This window comes from Lethenteron reissneri, chromosome 6 (assembly GCF_015708825.2).
Source record: "Lethenteron reissneri isolate LAM-NWPU_2019-01 chromosome 6, ASM1570882v1, whole genome shotgun sequence".
NCBI lineage: Eukaryota > Metazoa > Chordata > Hyperoartia > Petromyzontiformes > Petromyzontidae > Lethenteron > Lethenteron reissneri.
Genome location: NC_083784.1, coordinates 8,870,637 through 8,894,151, shown reverse-complemented (window position 1 = coordinate 8,894,151; position 23,515 = coordinate 8,870,637). Strand labels below are relative to the sequence as shown.

The following is a 23,515-nucleotide window of genomic DNA, read 5'->3' as shown; positions in this document are numbered from 1 at the left end:
TAATACACCCCACAGTATTAACCAGGGCGGCCACTGGGCTCAAACCGCGAACCTCTGCAACAAGCGGCAACCACATCACTGCACAGTACAGCGGGCAAAGGGTGGTGTGTGCCTACTGCATAAATAATTATTGACAGGCCTCCACAACAGAATGGATGTTCACTATGGAGATGGAGTTCGCACCTCCGATTAGCACGGTTGTCTACGTACGGTGCGAAAGAAGTTCAACACACATGCATGCACGTAGTGATGAGATCAGCAAATTTGTAGGAATGAGAGAGATTGTGGCATTCGTGGGGCCATGCGGGATGGTGATGGCATTGAGAGGTTTTCATGCAGCTGTGAATGATTTCTGATAATGATGACGAGACTGGGATAGATGCAACTGGGACCAATCTGTCGCAGGGCAATACGCGGTGCACACGTGTATGCTCACACTCCGGCCCTGACGCGGATGGAAGCGACGCTCCCGGGAGAGTCTTCCCCGAAGACTCCGCCCAGTGTGCAAATCTCCAAAAACGCCTCCTTCTGCTGCCCTTCAAAATTCGGCTTCTCGTACAAAATCACCTGAGAGAGGCAACAGGCGAAGGTCAAAGTTCACCTTTCTCAAATGAACAAACCAAGACATACTCAACACATTCGTCAACAGCGCTGCCCAACAAGGAAATGTATTGTATGTAGAGTTATGTATTTGGCGACGTTTCGGGCATTGGCTCTTCTTCACAGTGGCGAGATCTTAACTACCTTGCCTGGTTTACAGGAGATCGTGGGTTCGATCCCGACCCTGACGCCTGTATATTTGGAGTTTGCGTGTTCTCCCCGTGGTCGTGTCGATTTTTCTCGGGGTCCTCCAGTTTTTCCCACCACATTTAGCAACGCGCGTTTAGAGCATTTGGCTGCTCTAAAGGTCCACGTGATATGCCACTTCGTTAAACTATTATTAGTGACCAGGTCGCTTCTGAAAAAGAGCTATATCGCTCAGTGGGCCTTACCTGGTAAAATAAAAAAAGTAGTTTTACAAATAGTTTATAGGCTATTGCCTAAAACGTTGTCTATGTGGGCACCGAGCCACAGACCACTGATGGGTAAGGAGCACCTGAGGTGTGAAATGTGCGAACTTCTGACTAGCACGTTTGGCTACATACGGTGCGAAATAAGTTCTAACATACATACGTGTAACAATATTATTTTGTTTCCCATGGCGGTTAATCCAAATCTGGAAAATGTAACGTTTAGCTGCAACCATCCGTTAGACAGGTAAGACCCTCGCTCACAGGCTAGACTGTGCCAAGGGCTTCAGTAAGAAGAAGAAAAAGAAGACATTGAATGTGCTTCAATGCTCAATGAAGCCATCATGTCACAGGGTGTTGAAGAATAGTAACAGCGACTCCATACCTTCGCTTCATTCGGCCTCTCCACTTTGATTTCTCCCTGTAATAAAATCAAACAAAACAATTAATGTTAAGCGTCATTCACGACATGTACTCGTTCTACACAAGAGGCATTGGGTGCTACAGTAATTTCAGAAGAGCTCAGACCTAAAGTGTTTTTTAATGTTTTTGTCATTTCCTTAAGTAAAATGTTGGTATCAAAGGTCAGTGTGATGATTACTACATTCGCCAAGAGAGTTCAGCAATTTGATTTCTTTAGATTTATTCTAATACGAATGTTGGGTCTATATCAGGCTAATATGCAAATTATGCTGAATCTGCATTGATTTAGATAAAGGATTTCATCGACGGCAGTCGTGGAAATTCCACATTCTTATGGTGAGAACCCATTTTTGCATAAAAACAACCACCACTGACTTATGACTAAATGGCGAAGCCTCACCCGGTGGTACAAGCTTTGCCAGCCCTAGAGTTTTGACAACGATGGGACCGAGTTGACCTGAACACGATTATGACTCTCCATCTCATGAACAGGAGTGCTGTGCTGCTTTACTACCTTAAAACATAATTCCAAATATTCTCAATGTGACCTGATCAGTCGAGTGATCAACCGATAACAAACAAATTCAATGCATTCATCAATAACACTGCCTTAAAGGAAAAAAAAACATGATAGGTCACATTTTCGGCAATTGCCCTTCTTCATAGGATATGTCATCTATTATTCAACGGTTTTACTTAACTTGATTCCTGTGTCATGGTCAAATCTTTTAATCAAAATGTAGTCTACTTCCTGTGGTCCAATCAATTCCAAATTTTGCACACGTACTCAGATACGGTGACAATGCATGCCTGTATCAATTAATTAGCTACTTTACAGCAATTAACATTTTGTATGGACGCCTTATTATTTATATATATATATTTGTGTAGGTCAAAAACGCCGTGGTCCCTAAATTCTCGAATCGCCTCACCCAAGAAGCAGGCGCCACATGTCTCAGGTGCGCCATTTGTGAATAAAACCGTTGTTTTTAAAAACACTTTTTTTAAGGAGTTTATATATTTGTATCTTTTAAGGCGGTGTTGTTGACGGATGTGTTAAGTAAGTGTTTTGTTGTTATTTATGCTTGTGCACCACTGCCAACGCAGTCGCAATTTATACGCCGTTTGTTTATTTTTTTTGAAGAACTGACAATATTCAACTACTTAAATGATCGGATATCCCGAGTCTAGCCAAGATAAGCTCCTCCAGTCACTATGTTCGGCGGAGGGCTGTGGACCGTACTACTAACGAGAGGCCGTACCATTTTGAGGGGCCGCAGAGATCCGATGCGAGGCTGGATCCCATCCCAACAATCCATCGTGGGGTATTCCCCAGGCTCAAGGATGCTGATGAGCTCCATGTAGTGGAATCCCAGGTACAGCAGCCACCTGAGATGGTAGAAGCAGCCAGGAATAACAAAGTGTTATCGTCAGCACGAACGTTTTTGCGGGAGTTATCATACGTGGCTGTCAGAGATGGCTGGCGGCAGTTCTGAGGTCAGAGAGCTGAGCTGGCACTGCTGGGGCCCTTGGGTTTGAATCCAGGCAGCTGCCTGTGACAAAACCAGGTTCTCGAGTGTGCAGAGTTAATGGTCTCAGCCCGGTTACCAATGACTGCACAACCACAGCATGGTTCTTAACTTAACCCATTCCCGTTCCGAGACGTCTGCAAGTTGCAGAGTGGGTATTCCGTTCACCGCTGAATCTCGGAACGAGCAAGCGGTGAGCATTAATTTTGTTTAGTGATGCGTAGCGCCGTCGTTTTTAAAGACATTGTACTTACTACAGAGAACCAGTGACACGACGGCCCTCTACGATAGCTGGCACCAAACTGTCCCACACCCGCTCCCGCATGGCCTTGTGGGAGCCTCGGTACGTATTTCTTCCTCCGATTCCATTCATTCGAATGACGTACGTGTACGTCATTGGAATGGGAAATCTTAATTGGGCTAAATTCAAGCTCCGAGCAAAAAAAAACGTGATTTGACTGTCATTCGCTGAACATTACTCTCAGTTGCAGGGCAAGTAGGAAAGTGTGTGGACCAGAAGTCACTGAAAGGGATTTCAAATGTTCTTCAGTGGTATTTGCTTATGTGGACTGTTCTCTAACACGAAGTGTTGCACTGTTCTGCGCCAGTTCTGAGTGGATTGTTTGTCTCCTAATATGACCCCACTAGCAGAAGCTGGATACAATGGGGAACAAAGACAGTGTAAAAGACAACATCTGGGTATGCAGACATTGGAAGATTACGCGTGATTCCTCTATTGCACATCTGGAGTACAGAGATTCGGAGGTAGGGTTGTTGGACCGTAATCAGATGGTGACCACGTGATACGCCCACCTGCACAGCAACAAGTGCGCTTATTCACAATTTGAAAATCAAGTGGGGTTCTTAATCCATGTGTGCGGTATTCGTCTACCCCTTGCATGTTAAAGCGCGTGTCGCTGACCTACTTGGTGCCGATGGTTTATCTGGGCTTCTTTTTCTACCATACTCTTTGGTTTTTTTGGTAAAGTCACGTAGGTGACAACAAAATGAAATAGAAATAAAACTAAATTAAATCACGACGTTTCGGAAGCAACACAAGCATCCGTCATCAGGTGTGACTGCTGTGTTGTGTCCGAAACGTCATGATTTTATTTAATTGTTTTATTTAGTTTTCACCTACGTGACTTGACTGAAAAAACCATAGAATATGGATCCTTGCAGTCACGAAAACTTCAAATCTATAATAATTGTTCTACCCTTCCGTAAGAACACTTGCCAGTTTGGTTTGGGTGTTCTCTCGCATAATAAACCGCGCAATCCTGCACAGCAGACTACCCCACCTCCAAGGTCTGCTGTTATAGCATCCTCACAGATATCTATCAGACCCTTTTTACAAATATCCATAATACAGGAGGTATTAGGATGTTCAAACATCAAATAGACACCAATTGCAAGGCATCAAGTCTGCAATAATTATAAATGGTTGTGCTAAAACGTTCAAATATGATTTGATAATGTATGCATTGTTCTTTAAACTGATCGGCCTACGTCAGAGACAGCCTCCTTCATGGCCTTGTCTCAGCAGTGTTGGACCAGTGAACACCAAAATGTGAAGAGCACAAGGCCAATGCAAGTATCAAAGCATTAACAGCTTGGGTTGTGCAGTTAAATTCATAGGATGCAGGGGGGGGGGGGGGGGAGCTGTGGAATAGTGGTTAGCGCACTGCACTATGAACCTGGAAATCTAATAGTGATAAAAGGAGTTGAACTCCTGGGCATGGCTAACATCAGTGGCGAGTGATATATGAAGCGGTCCTAGCCCCTCCACCTGCCCCCCCACTCCTCGCCAACCCATACTGACCAGCATGGTGAAGTAAGGTCAAAGAACCTCCCCCGGATCAACAGAGCATGAGGAGGCCTTAATCCAGCAGTAGATTGACAATCCACTGTAAATAATTATTATTTTAACATGATGCACAGTGGTTCTTCGAATTAAAATTATCACAATTCATGACTCGTGTCTGAGTCTACCCGAAGGCCCACAAGAGGGGTCTGTGCTTTGGGGAGATGTTGGGGAGTCACATGGTGTGGGGATTGTGTTGTAGTTGTAGCGTGACGTCACGGCTTTTGAACGTGGCTGCTGATCTCAGACACGAGGTCTGCCGTCGTTACTTCATTGAATCTCGGACAACGAAACCCACACGCCAGAGTTGACGATGATGGAGGAGACGGTCGGCTGCATTCCGTAAACTTCCACCTTCTCCGCGTCGTCGCACACGATGATGTCTGTCCCCCGGAACTCCTCCTCCGAGAAGAGCACGATCTCTGGCATGGAGTGGTCCTGTGGCAGGGGGAGGAATGGAGACAGAGATACCTTTTATATAATTTATTTTTATTTTGCCAGGTAAAGCCCAACTGAGCTATACAGCTCTTTTTTAGAAGCAACCTGGCTATCACAAATTATAGTTCAATGAAGTGGCGGCTTATCACGTGGACATTTTTAGCAGCCAAATACTCTAAATGCGTGTTTATTCTAAAAGTGGAGGGAAAAACCCGGAGCACCCGGAGGAAAAATCCACGCGACCACGGGGAGAACATGCAAACTCCAAATATACAGGGGTCAGGGTCGAACCCACAACCTCCTTTATACCAGGCAAAGGAGTGAACATCTTGCCTGCCTCCTCGCCTGCCCACTCCATCTGTCATTGATGACCCAAAGGAAGAGGGGGAGGATGGGCCTCCCTCCTTCTAACCAACCCTTCACCCATCATCTCATTGTCATCATCATCGTGAACTTCTACCCTAAATGTAAACGGTATGTAAAGTTAATTTGATATATATTTATGTTTATTTTTTTGTATGTGTAATGTACTGTATTTTATTCGTGTGTAGAGAATAAACAGGCAACTTAGCTAAGCTATGACGAGTATGGCCGTGGCTCCCCTAACCCCCTATTTCCCATAAGCCCCTGCACTTTACCAACCACGCATTTGCCTACTTCGGCCTTTGCCAGGAATCTAACCCCACCACCCATGGCGGTTGGTGAGGGATTGCTGTACACGTGAGCTGGCACTTTTAACTGGACGGTTGTCTGCTGCTTCACGCACATGCCTGCCGTCGCCCCCTCTCTCCAGTTTCCGTGTGGTAACCTGAGCCACGCAGCTCACAGCTGACAAAAATCCCACCCTCGCTTGACAGGAGAGTGACACACACACACTCTGACTCACAATAGCAGTCGGAGAGAACAATAAACATTCTATCTGGGATTTAATTAAATTTTTTACATTCACTCCCGGTTCATATTTGATCGAAATGGGTTTTGCTGAAATCTCTGCAGTATCAAGATTAAAACGCAACACGCATTCTCAAACAATCATAATGCTGTACGAGGATGCCGACCGAAAAAGAATTACAATATTTGTGTTGGCACTCCGATGGAATGTGAAACCACACCTTCTGCATTGAGACAGATAAGAGGTATGGAGGGATAGTCCCCTGCCTTGCCCAATGAATGCCCTTTCTTTTTCAAAAGAAAAAAAAAACTTTTCAAGAGAAAAACCACTCGACAATGAACGCCTCGATTGTCAGTTACGGAATGGCTGTAATGAACATTGTACAACGTACAAAGATACTTACAGGTAAAGGTGTGACTGCACAATGCTCACGTCACTTTTGACAAGGGGGACTTCTCACTTCAAAGCAGAGGGGCACGGCAGCATTTTACAAGTTTGGGGTGGGGGGGTGTCCGACTCGCGAGCGGTTCCCAGTGGTCATTGGTTAAGATTGTGGTGCCACGGGCCCATAGGAGTCGCGGGTAACGAGGGCTGCGGTGATGCCGGGGGTTCTGCGGCACTATGTGATTCCAACAAAACCCGCGCAACTACTGCTGTCGACTAGGCACTGAGGCTGCTGTTTAAGCGCGACTGCTTATCTAAAATAGCACAGGTTTTTTTGGGGGGTTAGCTCGTGTAAATATGAATGTGTCGTTAAACCACCTGATGCAGCCAATGAGTAATGGTTTGTCACGTAAACAGAACATGCCGACTCGTTACGAGTACGGCACACCGGTGTGTTGGAGAGCAAATCCACAACATTTACCATCTGATTTACAAATCAGATTTGCTCTCCAACACACCGGTGTGCTGTACTCGTAACGAATTGGCATGTTCTGTTTATGTGACAAACCTTACTAATTGGCTGTGTAAGGTGATGGTGAGTTTTTAACGACACATTCATATTTATGCGATCTACTCCAATTTTTTAAAAATATATTATGTATAGTTTGCGAAAGCCTACGTGTTAAACTTCCTATCTAAAAATGGAACCTTTTAACTGATGCAACGAGGCATGCCTGTGATCCATATTTTACCTGGAGAGTTGGTGGTCTCCCTACGAAACACTCACCTGCAGGGCAATGAGGGAGTCTTGCTTGAAAAATGTGCAGCTACTAGGACATCTGACCACTTTCAACGGTGCTATTCCCCCCGTGTGTCCAGGACATCTCCGGGAACTCAAGTGTCTTTCTCCCCACGAAATACGTGAACGTTAACAAACTGGCCCAAATTCCTCGAGCAAGGCCTTCCTGCAGAAAGAGTCTTTATGTTCTGCCAAGACCATGTGGTTAAACAAAAAAAGGATTGTTCTTGTATACCCCCCCTTCCCCCTGATCCAATCTTATCCAGACTGTGCTATCATCAATCACCATCGTCAAGTCGGGAGATTAAAATCTATTGGGATATCTCACAGAGCGGTGGAATGGCTCGTAGAGGCGGATACCAATGATAGCTACCTCCGATATGCCTTAAAGTGACCTCTGAACCACACAGCACCATCCCTACCGCTCTACATATGAGAGTAACATTCGTAGCGTGACAGTCAACGCATTTGGACGCCACGGTGGCGAGATGTTAACGACCTTGCCTGCTATGCAAGAGCTCGTGGGTTTGATCCCGACCCTGACACCTGTATATTTGACGCCTGAGTTTGCATGTTCTCCCCATGGTCACGCGGATTTTTCTCTGGGTCCTCCGGTTTTTATTCCACATTTAAAATCGTGCCTTCATAGTATTTGGCTGCTATACATTTCCACATGATAAGCTACTTCGTTGAGCAATTATTTGTGGCCAGGGCGCTTCTGAAAATGAGCTGTGTAGCTCAGTGGGCCTTACCTGGTAAAATAAAAAAGTTTAGTTTTAGTTAGTATTTTTTTCCATTTATTATCAGAGCTGGAATTCAACCGAATTAAGGACCAAATGATCCTTATGGCGGTACCCCAGGGTACCCAATAATACATAATGGCCGAGGCAATTATACATTTTATTTCTGGGACACTATTTTTTCCAGGGGTGTACTTAACTCCGCAATCAATCCGAAATCAGTGCAACTCCACGATGTCGAAACGCAGCGAGGACGATTGCGCTGGAACCCTGAATGCTCGTACGCACCATAGTGGTGCATCGTGCACAGCTCGTCGAGATGAGTCGATTGCCGCATCATCGACCATCAACAGACTAAAAATGACTGCATCACGGTCATTATGCGAGAGCCGGGGTACCGCCATAAGGTTCAAATGTAATGTGATGGCTTATTTGTGTTTAGTCATTGGTAACCATGACGAGACCATCACCTTGCTACACTTCAGAACTCGGTTTAATCACAGACAGCTGCCTGGATTCAAACCCAGGATCTCAGCGCTGTCTGCCCAGCACTTTCACCTCTGAGCAACCCTATCCACCTCTGAAATCGTGTTACTGCTAAGAAACGTGAATAGTTTGGACCTGCAACCGAGTATAACTATCTGTATAAATTGACCTTACTTTGGCAGCAGCGAATCAAGCAAGCCTCGGATTAGCACGGTTGGCTACGTACGGTGTGAAAGAAGTTCAACATACGTACATACAAGCCTGCATGTCGAAACCGGTCTAGAGTTTGCTCGTATATGAATCAATGCCGTTGAAATGATGCACTCCCAGAAGGGCGTGGGGCCGATAGGGTTGTGCGAAAGAATACTGTTGTTTTGTTTGTGGAGAGGCATATACGTTAAGGAGACAGTGCGCTTTTCTATTTCGTTGTTTATATTCTCCGCGACGACACGAACGATCGTTTCACATCATTACTTTGACGACGCGCTTGATGGACCCAATGACGATCTTCGGCTCCTTGGGCTCGCCATCCTCCTCCGCCTTGCCCTGATCGATCCTCCCCGCCATGGGCCCACCCACAAACCCTTGCTCCTCTGCAAGCATCTCCCCCCACGGATCCGTCATCTCTTCCTCTCCCTCCTCCAGCGCGAAGCACTCGCCCGTGAAGCCCGGCTCGCGATACACAAGCCACCTGCAGCACACAGAAAAAAAACTCAAGACAATGGTCCCCCATATAGCCTTAACAGACTGTTGGGGGGCAAGTGCTGTTAGCGAGTAGCACCTATGAAGGCCGGAATGGCAAACGAGGGGGGTGGGTGGACAGCACCAAGCCCAACCGCCTTTGTCTCCCCAGTCACGATGTGTACACATCCCACCAGGTACTCATTTGAGAATGAGTCGACCTAGGGAAGGCCCAGGACCGGTTCGGATAATCGTCACCGGGTTCGTAGCGCAGCGCGCTAACCGCTACACTACCGCTCCTACTGCGGCGCACACACACAAATATCCCCCGTATAGCCTTTAACATAATTGTTGGGGCAAGTGCTGTTAGCGAGCACTTATGAAGGACAGTATGGCAGATAATGGGGTGGGTGGCTAAAACCACGCCTTGGCTGCCTTTGTCTCCGCCAGTTTGTTGATGTATACACTCTGCAGCAGGTACTCATTTAAGGCCGACCTGCCCTCGGGGATGCCCAGGACCGATTCAAATATTTGACACTGTTACGAGCGCAATTTGTTAACTTAGGAACGCACGCAGTGAAAAACGGACTATTAGGTAATGCCGCACTGTACTTGCATAGCGCGCAATACTGAGCCCAATTGTGAGGACCTACCCACCGAATGAGGATCTGATGCAGCTGAAACATCAATCTGGGGGAAGGCTGATGAACGGTACCACCATCGCGAATATTAACTGGCGTTTACTGCTACAAGGAGCCGAAGAAGACAGATTTTTTTAAGTTTTGCAATCAAGCCAGAAGGTCCAGAGGAGAGCACAAAAGAGGGGCAGCCTCTGCTGGTGAACCTTCCTGTGACTCCAGCTTCATCGTCAGATTAAGAGGCAGCTGATGCCGCCCCTTTGTTTGCAGAACTCCATCACTGGTCACCCCCAAGGGGCATCGATCAGCAAACTCCTCGACCATCTCTGGTAAGTTTAATCGAATTATTTGTATTTATTATTCGTTAAAATGTTAAAATGTATGTTAACTTGTAACCATATGCTTTTTTGTACACTTCATAACAAGCAGTCACGCATTTTTTTTTCACCATAAATATTGGCTCGGAACACAACCCCTGATTTTAACATTATGTCTATGGGAAATTATAGTTCGCTTTAAGTTATTTCGAGTTAAGTAGCATTTCCCAAAAACGCATTCCCTTATACACAGTGGGAGATTCCTGTAATGGCCTAGTTCTGATTGCTTTAAACACCCTTTAAAAAAGTCTTGAATCAAATTGCCAATATAAGTTTTGATATTAGTGAACCCAGCTTGAGCATTTTCACCTTTTTTTCATTTCCCTGGAGTCTTTCAGCTCAGTTACCCCGTCGATACCGTTTGAGTAATCTGCTTTGGTGCTGCAGGTCTCAGACCCATGTGCTGCAGGGGACCTCCGCCTCAACCTGGATGCCCACTCCTCGCCAGCGGGAGTCCAGCGCTTGCCCTGGGTTGCCCCTCATAGGGGCAACCCAATGGGGCAACCCAGTAGGCAACCCAGTGGGGAAACCCAGTGGGGCAACCTAGTGGGCAACCCAGTGGGGCAACCCAGTGGGGCAACCCAGTGGGCAACCCAGTGGTTGCCACTGCCGCCATTCTCTGTGGCTTATTTTTTTATTTTACATTAATGTATTTACTGTTGTGCCAAATATGCGTAGGCAAGGTCGCTAAAACGCTGCGAATGCGGGTCCGCTGGCCTTAATTCCAGCCCGCAATCGTGGCACTCTTAGGCGCGTACACGTGGCCATGTTGTCCTGAAAAGAACTGCCAGCGCTAAAATGGGAAGAAGGCGAGCCCGAGTGGGTGCGCCTCGCACAGACCACAGAATTGAGAGAGGCTCGGCACGTTTCAGCGTCGCGGGCTGCGCGAAGTCTCGCCGTTTCGGTGGAGTGGAGTGTGGTTGTACGGTGCCCCCCCCCCAACCTCAGAAAGGTTGGGGAACAAAACCGTGGCCCCACTGTGGCTTAGGGCAGCGAGCGCGCGGGCACGCGAGTGGTGAGCGCGTGGGGTTTTAACAGCTCACCCGCCTCGCACCACCCTCAGCGAGATGGTGGCGGGGAGATCCCACGGTGTCGCGTCAGCAACGTCCGTGAACAGCTCAATCTTCTTGCCGGTAAAGCCCGGCTCGTAGAAAATCACCATCTGCAGCATCAAGGGCAGAAACTTCAGTAAAACCAAGGAAAAAGGGCAGGCGTGCGATTCTTTATTTTGCCACCGATGGCTTGAAGGGCTGAAACTGAACACTGGCCCAATGGATGGATGTGTGTGTATATTGTGGGGATAGCGCGCTGCACTACGAACCCGTAAACCGGGGTTCGATTCTCGCTCCGAGCCAACACCAAGTGACGAATATCTGAATGGCCCTGGGCCTCCCCTAGGTCGACTCAGCCTCAAATGAGTACCTGAGCGGTGTGTAAAAACATCACCAATGGGGATACAAAAGCGGTCGAGCGTGGTGCTGGCCACCTCCGTGTGACGTGCCGGTCTTCATAGGTGCTCACTAACAGCACTTGCCCCAACAGTCTGTTAAGGGTAAACGGGGGATCTTTGTCTTTTGTATGTATGTTGAACTTCTTTGTAACCGTACGTAACCAACCATGCTAATCAGAGGTGCAGGGTGGGGGAAGGACAACACAAACTAAACACAACATGTCTTGGTTGAGCTGGGAGCACCCACACTTTGTACCCCACCCCGCACGACCTGGATGATCGACCAGATTTCATCACGTTTGTAGACGTGCCACTACCTGTTTGCTATGTATGCGTACGTCGGTAAAGCCTGTATAGCCATGCTAATGAGACGTTTCATCTCAAGGGATTTTCCAGTTGATATATATAATTAAATTAAATAATGCGTAGGCATACCCCATTTGATATATATTATTAAATAAAATAACCGTGGCGTTCCCATTCAAAGTGCTTTCCACTATGAAATGGCCTGACACGTGAATTCCTGCCCTTCCTATCCAGCGGGGTGTGCATGTTATTACGCAAGGAACTAAGACGAAAGAGAATGTAACTTGGAAAGGGGCCCAGATTAAGGGCGAGGTGGGGATAGTATTCGTGTTAGGGTAGGACAAGTTGTCACGGAAGGCTGGATAGTTTTGCAGTATTATCAGTAGGTTTGGTTCCTGCATTCCACTCAAAAACGATGTTTTTTTTCTAACATGCTAATGCCCCAATTGAGCGTGGGTCATTCACGTTTTGTCCGCTTTTCATTACTTGTGTTCACGGGGCACTACCTGTTATTTATAAAACATTTACAGCGAGTGCGGTTGCGTAACTCATCAGCGATGCAATGAGGTGGCACCTGTAGCATATAGCACGGCAAGCAGATTTCTGACAAGCTCTCTGTCTAGAACAGGATTGCAAACCTACAGGCTGCAGGCAGGTAATAGCCCACAACTTAATATGGCCACATGACGCCTGCCACTCAAAACTGCTTGCAAACAATATTTATCCATCACTGCGAGCATCCTAATATGGACTAATTGGGTACGAGAGAGGTATCTTTTCTACCTGGCAATGCTGTTTCAACATATATCATGCTCATTCACCTGTTGCCTATCAAAATGGTTGCGAGTAAAATGTGAATGCACACAACCCTAGAAGGATCAAAGTTCAGCGTCCACTACTACTTTGTGGCGATGCTAAAGGTAGTATTTAAAGGTCCTCTTCGGCCCCCAACAATGAAAAGGTTCCCCGGCACTGGCCTGGTGTCTACGTGTGCTCCGATCACACGCGTGGGCCTCGTCCAGGGCACTCGAGCTTATCCCAAAATGCATGAAAAAAAGTTTTCTTCAAATGTCCAGTTTACTACAAAATGCATAAAACAAATTGTCATATGTCTAAAACAAAATGAGCCGGTGGGCCCGTGGAGGACGTTAATGCGTGGGCGTAGAAACAATCACAGGTGCAGTGTTTTGACACTGTTGACAATGTGAGCAGCAAGAGTGCGGAGCAGCAGCGCTCAGAAGAGGGTGGCGGACGACTGAAGCTCAGCAAGTTTCTAGAGCGGCAAACACAGGTGATGCGTTAGTCAATCACTTCAGTCAACCCATAACACCTGGGGGCCTATTCCCGTGACCTGCCAGCGAACCTACGACCATTCACGTGGTCTTAAATTGTACGTAGCCTGGCACAAGCGATGTGGTGATGTCACCGCCGCATAGTGGTGAATAGTGGCTGTTGCTGTGTGAACGTAGGCGTTTCTGTGTGTATTTGTGTATACGTGCCTGTATGCATGTAAGTCTACGTGTAGTTTGCGTGTGTGTATGTATGTGTGTCTATACATTGTGTATTTGGCTCCTGAAGGGACGCTACTCAGCAGTTGGAGGCACTTGCACTCCAACAACAACGGAGGGTGGAGGAGTGATGCTCACAACGAGCGGACCACCGGTTAGCTAAAACACAGAAATTTCGGACAGTGAGGAGTACAGGTGGCGGGTGCATCTGCTAATCATCTCAGTCAGTCAACTCATAGCACCTGGGTCTGTCTCATGACCAGCGAGCCTTCCATGCTTAACGTAGTCTAAAAGTGCACCTAGCCTGGCACAAGCATCACGGTGATGTCATGGCCACTTTGTGGCGAATGGCAGCTATTGCTGTGTAGTGTATGCATCTGTGTGTAGGCTGTTTTGGGGGCACTTCAACAGTGAAATGTCATGGTCATGTAGGAGTACAGTATCGTATACAAAATTAATACGGTGGCTCAGTTAAGATTCATTTCGGCTTACTACTAACAAAGCTTTTAAGAATTATGAAAGAAAACCTGAGTGACTCACCCATATACGTGAGTAATGCGGTATTGGCATTTCAGAAGTAACCACAACCCACACTGCGCTGTCCTTAGATCCTGATGCCAACTCAACCGATCTTCTGCACTTCCAAGACCTAAATGTGCAGCCCTGCAATTGCTTGCTTATTCCACTGCTGGAGGAAAGGCCTCCACTAGAGGGAGCTATAGAGATTTCCTGGGAGCCAGGGTGGCGAGATGTTAACTACCTCAACTAGTATGCAGGAGGTCGTGGGGTCGATCCCGACCCTGAAGCCTGGATATTTGTAGTTTGCATCTCTCTCTCGCCGTGGTCATGTCGATTTTTCTCTGGGTCCACCGGTTTTCCCCTCCACATTTAGAATCGACATGCGTTTAGAGTATTTGGCTGCTATAAATTTCCACACAATATGCAACTTTGTTGAGCTATCATTTGTGATAGCCAGGTCACTCTGAAAAAATCTACACAGCTCAGTGGGCCTTATCTGGTAAAATAAAGAGTTCAGTGTTATTGTTTAGTGTTGCCCAGACGTCTGGAAGAAGTGGAGCTACCCACATTCTACCCCACCACACGAAACCTGCCGCACCTCCGATTAGCACGGTTGGCTACGTAGAGTGCAAAAGAAGTTCAACATACATATACGCAAACTGACGATCAACTGGACAGTCTGTGGATGTACCAATTTCAAGCTGTTTGGCCGACAGAGGCGGCAAAGTTTTTTTTAAAAAGAATCTCTCCTTTATTGTTTTAACAGCCTGTGCAGGACGATTGAACTTTGCAGACCTCTGGGTTGTGGGTGGAGCATGGCAACAATGACGCCATGTTAGCAGCAATAATACTGTACTGCAGTTGGTCGTCCGGAGAGGGTTTGGAATCAGTAAAACCCTTTAACAATGACACAATGGTACTGTAGAGCAGGGTCTAAACAAGTTAACCCATGGGTATATGGTGCTGTATATGGTGCTGATATAATCGGAAGGTCATGATGTGTTTGTCGAAAGGATTTCTCGACCTCATCCGCCACATTTACAGTGCATTGCACAAAGCTTAAGTATTCTCAAAACTTACTTTAGTTTTGTTTCTTGCACCAATAGTTCATGGTCCCTACAAGAGTGCTCTTTTCCAACACCACCTTATAAACCGGCAGTATATGTTTTACACGTGTGCTGATGAGCCCCAGAAGGGTAAAGCTGGTCCGAAGTTCACTTATATAAACCAACGTCCATTGTTAACATCAGCCTGTGAGGCCAATAGGCTGATTGGACTAAAACACATTCAACTTTTTATGTGGAGATACAGAACTGATGGTGAAAGTGTCGTTTTTAAGCACACATCACAGTATTTTCTCGTTATTCGCGTGGGATACATTCTGGAGATGCTTGCGAATAGCACATTTCGCGGGTGATACTGGCCAACGAAAACCAAACTTTTATTTCAAGAGTTAATCTACCATCACTTTACGCCCCCTCACCACTCCATCTCATTTGCTTTTCTTTCTCTCTCTCTCAATGCAGTCGTGCAGAGTTCCAGATGCGATTTTCGGATAGCCAAATTCGCGGATAGCAAGTTCGTGCATAACGAGGGAATTACTGCAATTACATTTTCAGCTCATTATTTTCAGGTATTTCACATACAGGTTTGGTAGTGATTTTCTATACGCTTATATCTCTATGAATAATTATAATAGCTTTTAAAGGCAGGTACAGTAAATAATGATTGAGACCAATCCTGGACAGTTAATTCCTTAACTGATTCGTATGCATGTTGTGGAGATGTTCTCACCAATTATATTCCAAACGTGTGATTGTAGTCACGTCACGAAGGTACATAAACATGTCGGAAATACAACGTGTTTTATTTACTTCTGAAAGGGTCACTGAGCCACAAAGACGATTCTGTCAGGAGGGCTCCTGCATTGGAGATGTTTGACAAATCTCTTCAATATAGGAGGGTCTGGCATGTGGGAGGAATCATGAGTTTGTAACAAACACCCACACAATGAGGGGATAAATAACAACAAAAACTCAGAAAAATTTCGTCAAAACCAGTGTGGCATTTAAAGGAAAAAATATTTAAGAGGCGACGTTACGGGCATTAATGACTCTTCTGCATAACAGATAGCAAAGGACGTGCTATGAAAATGGGCCATTTCCAAAAATCATTGCCTATGATATGTTTTCCTTCTCATGCAGCGTCGTTTAAAAATGTATAGAGTTTTTGTTTGTTTGTTATTTGTGCCTTTGCATCACTGCCAACGCAGCATCACAAAAATAATTCCATTGCGAGGGGCGTAACACTCAAAGCGACACACAAATAGATTCAGTCACCCATTGCTATGGTAGCCCCCCCTCGCAGCCCAAGCCCACAGCACTTGGGATTCCCAGGCAGTATCATATCTAAGTATTCACCACACATAAGCCTGCTCTGCAAACAAGATCGACAATTTCCAAAGATCGGCAAAACGTTACGTTTTACTCCAGTGACATCACATAGCAAGTATGAAATTGTTGGTGCATCAGGCCTCTATCACTCAACATGAGGCAGTGTCAGCCCTTCGTTTCTCTCGAGATAATGATTTGCTGCATGCTCACCACACACATGTTGCATTTCTTCCGCACCGTACGTAGCCAACCGTGCAAATCGGAGGTGCGATTAGCTACATTATTACAAGAACGTTTGGCCATTTTCAGAGGGAGGGGGGGGGGGGCACTTGTGCCGATAAGTCATCATCAGTGTGCAATGAAAACGTCGGTGTAGTCACCTGGTAGGTAGCCGGACTGAGACCATCAAACTCACGAGAACCCGGTTCGATCACAAGTGAAGGAATCAGAACACGAGATCTCAGCATGACTAGCCCTGCTTGTCGACACGGGCATCAAGCCCTTGATCCTCCCAGCCACCTCTATTATTAAAACGTTAATTGGCCACAAATTGTAGTCTTCTCGAATCTCTTGTTATTTTCCCACCACCTCATCTTTCAAGACGAAGTCACAAATCACAGGGGTCAGCGACTGTTCTTGGCTGTAAGCGGTTATTTATGGTAATTGATTTAATTAATACATGTTGGTATTCCTGGACCGCGCTGAACTGTTCTCACGGGGTTTTTTGTTGACAAGCAGCAAATCGCCATCTACAAACTATAGTGGTGAGTTGGGATAAGCGATTCATTCTTGCATCTATCCGAATGAGAGTCCTGATTATCATTAATCGCTCGTACCCACGGGGGTATCTCCGGATACTCCATTTTCCTCCCACGTGCCAAATGTTTAAATGTTAATGGCTAAGCAATCCCATGCAGGACCCTCCTTGCAATTATAGTCTTGAGACTCAATGAGGATTTTCTTGGGCAAACGACAACGGCAGTAACGTTGCAGCGTAAAAGCGACGCTCCATTCTTACCTTGCCCGGCCTTGGGTTCACGTGTCTTTCTCCTTCCATTGCCGGATCCTGCATGAGAGATCACAAATGCTAAAATTGCTACAGAGCTGCATCATCATCATCATTATTAGCCATGATCAATACACTGCTGGATGAAGGCCCCCCAAGCGGCTGCCGCTCCTCACAATCCGACTTTGCAAAAAAATCCATACAGCAACCCAAGCAGAGCATGCTGCAGCCTATTGTGTTTTTAAATAGGATGCAATGAAATACAATCGAGGAGTCAGGCAACGGCAGTAAATTACAGTTCCTCTGCGACATTTGTTTGTAGGTCACGTACGCGTCTCAGAGCCAAAAAAGGAAAAAGAATCACACGAGCAAACTTTTGTCTTGCCACTAGCTGCAGCGTTCACAAGGAGACTCTACGTGAAAAGCATAACACATCATGTGTTCGCTCACACGAATAACTCATTGTCATTAACCGATGTGTGTTTCGATCGCCTCAACTTTGCAGGTGGTTTGTACATCGAAGAACGCAAAAGTAATCGAACGTGCTAATTGTACGACTGTTATTACTGTGGATATTTTTGGTTTGTTACGATGCACTGCTGATTTCGTGACAATTGCTTGCCATTGCTTCAAACAGCAACGCGCGATGCACAAGAGGCTGACACACACACAAAAAACAATTGCCCATGCCGACATTGTTTCACTTCGACATTCACAGTTTCGTACATCTGAAAATACAACAGCAATCAAACGTGTCAAGTGGTAAAGACAAAGCACACAAATGGTAAAAACAAATCTATATCTGTGTATTCTCAATAAACATACTTGACACTGACAACTGTTAAAAAAAACGAAACGGCAATGCAAACAAAAGCTCAGGAATCCTCACTCAACCTTTGCGCTGCGACCGCGCGCATGAAGTTAAAGGTGCAGCTCTGCAGGTGCACGGTGGGATTTTAAACAAGGAAGGACAAACTCACTTGGGGAGCTCCGTTGGTGGGGCCCTGCGGGAACATGCCGGGCTGCGGTTGGTCGGGGAAGCTGCCGAACGCCAGCAGTTGCTCGGGACCCGGCAAGGCTTCTTGCAGGAGGTCGCTGCCCCCGGATCCTTTGCGCCCGAGAGCGGCTGCGGAGGTCATATCCCTCAAGGGAGACGCAAGCTCCAGGGCAGCCCCGTGTGAGCCCGGCTGCTGCTGCTGCTGCCTGCTCCCTTCGAAACTCTGGACAGCAGCCGAAGCGTAGCCGCTCAGCGGTGGTGGCAGCGCGGGCACGCCGCCACCGTCGTTGCCGACTGTGCCAATGTCTCCGAGCTGAGAAAGCGCAGACGCGCCAGGGGCAAACGCACCTCTGGGAGATGTCACCCTCGTCGCATCCGCTCCCTCGTGCGCCGCCCTGGCGCCGGGAAGTCTTGGGCTTGGCCAGACGTCCGCGGGTTCCGACGTTTGCACCGGGCTGCGCGGTTCCAGACCGCCGGCGTCGAAGCCTTTCAGCGAGAGCGAGGACTGCTTGTAGAAGTTCGAGAATTTGTTGTGGGGGGACGGGCCCGGGGCGCCACTTTCACCTTTGCCCTCACCTTCCTCATTGAGCTGCCCCGCTTTGTCCTTGCCGAAACCGTTGTGCAGGCTCTGGTGGCCCACCATGGACTTCAAGCTGCGGTTTTTGATCTGCTCCTTCAAGAAGTTCATCGTCTTTGTCTTTTGGAAGTCGACCGAAGGCAGCTCGGACTTGGTGCCGCTCTTCAAGGACCAAAGGTTCACATTTTGCTGGTCTTCCAGCGGCTGCGGACGCTCGCTCGTCCTTCCCCCACCCCCGTCCTCCTCGGCGACTCCGGAAGCGGCTTTACTTTCGCCGAATCCGCTCGCTAGCGGCGACAACTTTGGGCTCCTGCTCGCGAGGGCTACGTCCCCCGGGGGGAAATACTTCTGCCTTCTGGCGGCCCCGGCCGACTCTTCGTCACCCCCCTCCTCCTCCAAGTCCTCCTCCTTAATGGGCGAGAGCAGAGAAAACTGCTCAAATGCCGGGTTTTGCCGGGAGGGCCGCCCCCCGTTGTCCGCTGCGTCTGGCGCTGCCGTCCCGTCCTGGAACATGTTCTCGATCACCTCCACCTCGGTGCACATCTCCATCGGCGAAGGCCTCGGCAGGTAACACTGAAAACCTGTCGGCTCGATCGGGACGGTGGCGTCGTCCGCGCTCTGTGGTACCAAGGGCGCCCCATCGGCTGTAGTTTCACCGGCGCCTCCTCCATCAGGTAACGCGTGGTTACTTGCACTGACCTCGACGTGTTCCGTAGTGCCTACGTTGATGACAGCCTGCTGCTGCTGTTGCTGCTGTTGCTGCTGTTGCTGTGGTTGCTGCTGTTGCTGCGGTTGCTGCGGTTGCTGCAGTTGCTGCTGCTGAAGTTGCTGCTGCTGTTGTTGCTGTTGTCCATCAGTAATATTTTCAAACTGCGTTCCAGGTTTTGTGAAGGTCGAGCTCTCTGTGCTGCCCATATCCGGGGACTGCAATGGCTGCGGTGCTTTTTCCTCCACTCCCGACGAAGGATTTCCTAGCGATGCACTCGCAGCTTGCTCGGCATCCATGGGACCTGCCTCAACATGCTGTCGTGAAGGTTCTCCTTGGACTTTAGCGTGAGTTCCATTTCTGCTGCTGCTGGTATCTGAGAGCAGAGGCATGCTTGGTGCTGCAGGCTCACCAGTCTGTGTGGCTTGTGTGGGAATGTCTACTTTGACTGAATTAATATCCTGTGATGGTTCAGCAGCAGCGCTGGCTTTCAAGAGGCTTTGTGTTTGCTCAACTGTCGCGACCTTGTTAATATCCAGGATGCTCGAGATGACTTCTGTACCAGAACCGGTTTTACTGCAAAGGTCCTTTACAATTATTACGTCCATTTTTGCTTCCTTCTCGGCAGCCGCTGCACAGACTTCGCCTGCTGCTACTGCTGCCGCCGCTTCAGGTATCTCCCCGTCTCTTAATTGATTCGCTGCCGACGACCGATCAACATTTTTGTTTGCGTTAACAGGCACGCCCAAACGCGGCGTGTCCGAACCTGAGACGGTGGTGGTGGTGGTGGTGGTGGCGGCGGCGGCGTAAGAGACACCCTCCCCAACCGTTCGGGGTTTCTTCACCGAACTCTCAGACCCTGGAGGCACGGCGGAGCTCTCGCCCACGCGCTCGCGATCCGGTGCTGGCAGCTCCGCTCGATTATCCTGCTCGCGCAAGACGCCCGCAACATTCCCTTCGCCCTCGGGTGCCGCGGGATCAGGCGCCGGGTCCTCTCCCCCATTCTTTGCGCCACCCTGAATGGGCAGGGAGGCGCCCATGTCATCGCCACGACCGGTGAGCTGACGGCCGCCGCTCGCTGGAGTTTGCGTTGCCCCCTCCGTAGCGTCTGACTCTGCCACACCGGGCGCTGCTTTCTGATCGGCGCATTCCTCTGGCATGTTGCACGCTTTCTCATGCGTGGAATTCAGCCCGCCCTCGGGTTTGGTCTCCGAATCACCGGAGAGGACTTTGTCCTGTTTCGAAATGGGTTTGGCTTCCGCGGGCTTTGACGTCGGCATTTTTCTAGAGATAACCGGGCTTCGTTGACTCGCTTCCTCGGTGGCTTTTGGTGACGCCCTGGAGTTAATGTCACTGCCCGTGAATGGGTTAGACCTACGGTCCCGCACGTTTATTCTCGCCTTGCCCACACCACTCGCGGCGTCAGAATCTTTCTCTTTCGGACTCGACGGAGGTGAGCTGCCCTTTGACGAAGTCACCTGAGATGTCCGATTGCCCTGAACCACCACTGTCTTCTTGGTCTTGGTGTGCTGCGAAATCTGCGTTTTCACGGACTGAGAATTCTCATTGTCAAAAATTGTCGACAAGCCGGAGCCCACTTTGTCCTTGGGTGTCACGATCTCCTCGATTGTCACAATTTCCGTTTCCTCAATCACCACCTCCTTGGGATGATTCCCTTGTCCCTGGCCGTCGGCCGCCTGCCCCGCAGTCCCTTGCTCGGATGCGGCCAGCGTCACCTTGGCCTTGAGAGAGCGGACGGCCTCTCCGTCCTCCTTGCCATTTACCCTGGGCAGCCTCCCCGGGGTCTTCCTCAGCACCTTGCTCCTCTCCGCTCCGTTCGCACTCCTCGCGGCGTCCGACTGGGACGCCTCCTCCGAGTTGTTCGCCTCGCTGGCCGAAGCGGATTCCGCCCCACTGTCGTCGAAAAACTTGGAGTTGGGCCGAGGCCTCTTCTTCAGCTTCGCGGCGCCCTGGTACGTGGCGTACGACACCGAGCCGCCCCGGGGGCCCGTTTCTGGCCCTTCCATTGGAACGTCCTTCATCCTCGACGCTGCGCTGGGTGCTCGGGGTTCACCACCCGCATCCTCGACACCCTCCATGGGCTCCTCTCCTCCTCGCGCACGGCTCGGGCCCATGCCTGTCGTCGCAGCCTGCCGACCCGTTTCCGTAGATTTTAAAGGAGAGGGTCGGTCTTTCTGAGGCCTGACCAGCCTGATCGTCTTCTCCGTCTTCTCCGTCTTGTGTTCCTCCTCCGTGTCATTTCGCGCTTGCTTCGCGGCCTCGGTGGATGTGGCCGACCTGGCCACCTTGGCAGGTGGATTAAGAGGTTTACGGTGGGTTTCCTGCAAATGAAATAAAATCGGTCACCGATGATACAGCCACTTTCACATATTTAGCCAGGATCGCATTCATTCAAGACTAATTTTCAAGGGGGTGCTGCTTTGTCAAGTTTGGCCAATTGATGTTTGCATATAATTTGTGTGTGCCAATGGACACTACAGTTACAATCCAAATTATAAGAGGGCAGACTACTCCCATAAATAATACTTTGCAGTCTTTTGTTAATCGACCACCACACTGGTCGGTACGAATTGATGGAAGCAAGTGCCCAGGACTAGTTCGAATATCACACCACCGATGTTTGCAAGTGGCCAGGTATTGACTTCAGATCACTGGATTAAGAGCACAGTGGGTTAACCACCATTCCTCTCGATGAGTAAGAGTGACGTTTAGGTAATAGGAAAATGATGAACTCTTTAAGTACCATCGTTATAATCTGCCAAGCAGTTAAAAGGGCGAGAATTCCCCCCGTAAGACTATTTTGGAGATAGAGTAGCTTCGGGAAACATGCGTTTGGAGACGCAGTCACGTGTCGTTGTGTAAGAATACAAAAGAAAAACTGCATGACAATTATTAGTGAAAGCAACAACAAAGAAAGTCAACACATTCGTCCACAACGCCGTTTGCTTTAAAAGAATAAATATATAATAGGTGGACGTTTTGGGGCATCGGCCTTTCATCATGGGACACGTTTGTTGTGAAGATGGGCCACTGTCCGAAATGTCACCGAAATTATTTCAGCACGAATGTGTTGAGTTTTATTGTTGTTGTTAATTGTGCATCACTGCCAACGCAGCAGCAGCAGCAGCAACATCACCAAATAATGTGTTAAATCGGTCGGTGACACATGCTTTTGTTATACATCGATGTGCCCACAATCGGTATCAGAGCTGCAGAGGTAATCATTCAGACACGCCGGTTTCAGTACGCACAGAGTCACAAAGAGACACGACGCATCCCATTGAAAACCTTCAATTATCGAGTTCGGATTTCAAGTTGAGATGAACAATAACTGCACACACATAGTTATCATGAATTATTAGTGGAATATTAGTTAAACATTATAAAAAAAAAGCTGTTTCAAAAGTCTGGAACTGTGGCATGAAATTCGAAGAAAACTTTCCACTCCAATGAGAATGGAGCAGTGCTCATTTCCAGTTTACAGCACCCCGCCAGTGACAGAAATTCCACATCCCCATGGTAGGAATGCGCGCAAAGTGGCACGGATTAACTCGCAAACATATTGCGAGCCATCCACCGACAACTTTGACATTAACAATGTGATCGGATCAGTGAATGGGGAAATGCCGAGGTGGCGCCAGCGCCAACTTTTGAAACAGCCGCCCACGGATTCGCGAATCAGACAAGAATGCGCATTCACCGATTTTCAAATGCGCAGCAGACAGCAGAAAACAATATCGATTCCACCAAAACATTGCAGGATGTCGCAAT

The 23,515-nt window shown here is 48.2% G+C and overlaps 2 protein-coding genes across 3 annotated transcripts in view; both read right to left on the bottom strand.

The window, feature by feature from the left end:
• Positions 1-21,858, bottom strand: part of LOC133354658 (uncharacterized) — a 52,086-nt gene extending 30,228 nt beyond the window's left edge. The window contains exons 1-8 of the mRNA XM_061571693.1: positions 18,424-21,858; positions 17,456-17,503; positions 11,305-11,423; positions 9,040-9,256; positions 5,125-5,264; positions 2,696-2,822; positions 1,396-1,431; positions 437-567 (exon numbers count right to left, since the gene is read on the bottom strand). Coding sequence (XP_061427677.1) covers positions 437-567; positions 1,396-1,431; positions 2,696-2,822; positions 5,125-5,264; positions 9,040-9,256; positions 11,305-11,423; positions 17,456-17,503; positions 18,424-21,858 — 4,253 coding nt within the window. The remainder of the gene's footprint in view (positions 1-436; positions 568-1,395; positions 1,432-2,695; positions 2,823-5,124; positions 5,265-9,039; positions 9,257-11,304; positions 11,424-17,455; positions 17,504-18,423) is intronic.
• A 38-nt stretch (positions 21,859-21,896) lies between these two features.
• The window catches only part of LOC133354668 (zinc finger protein ZIC 5-like), a 46,985-nt gene continuing 45,366 nt past the window's right edge, over positions 21,897-23,515 (bottom strand). For both annotated transcript variants that reach the window (XM_061571704.1, XM_061571714.1), the window contains exon 4: positions 21,897-22,065. In XM_061571704.1, the coding sequence (XP_061427688.1) occupies positions 21,897-22,065 (169 nt within the window). The remainder of the gene's footprint in view (positions 22,066-23,515) is intronic.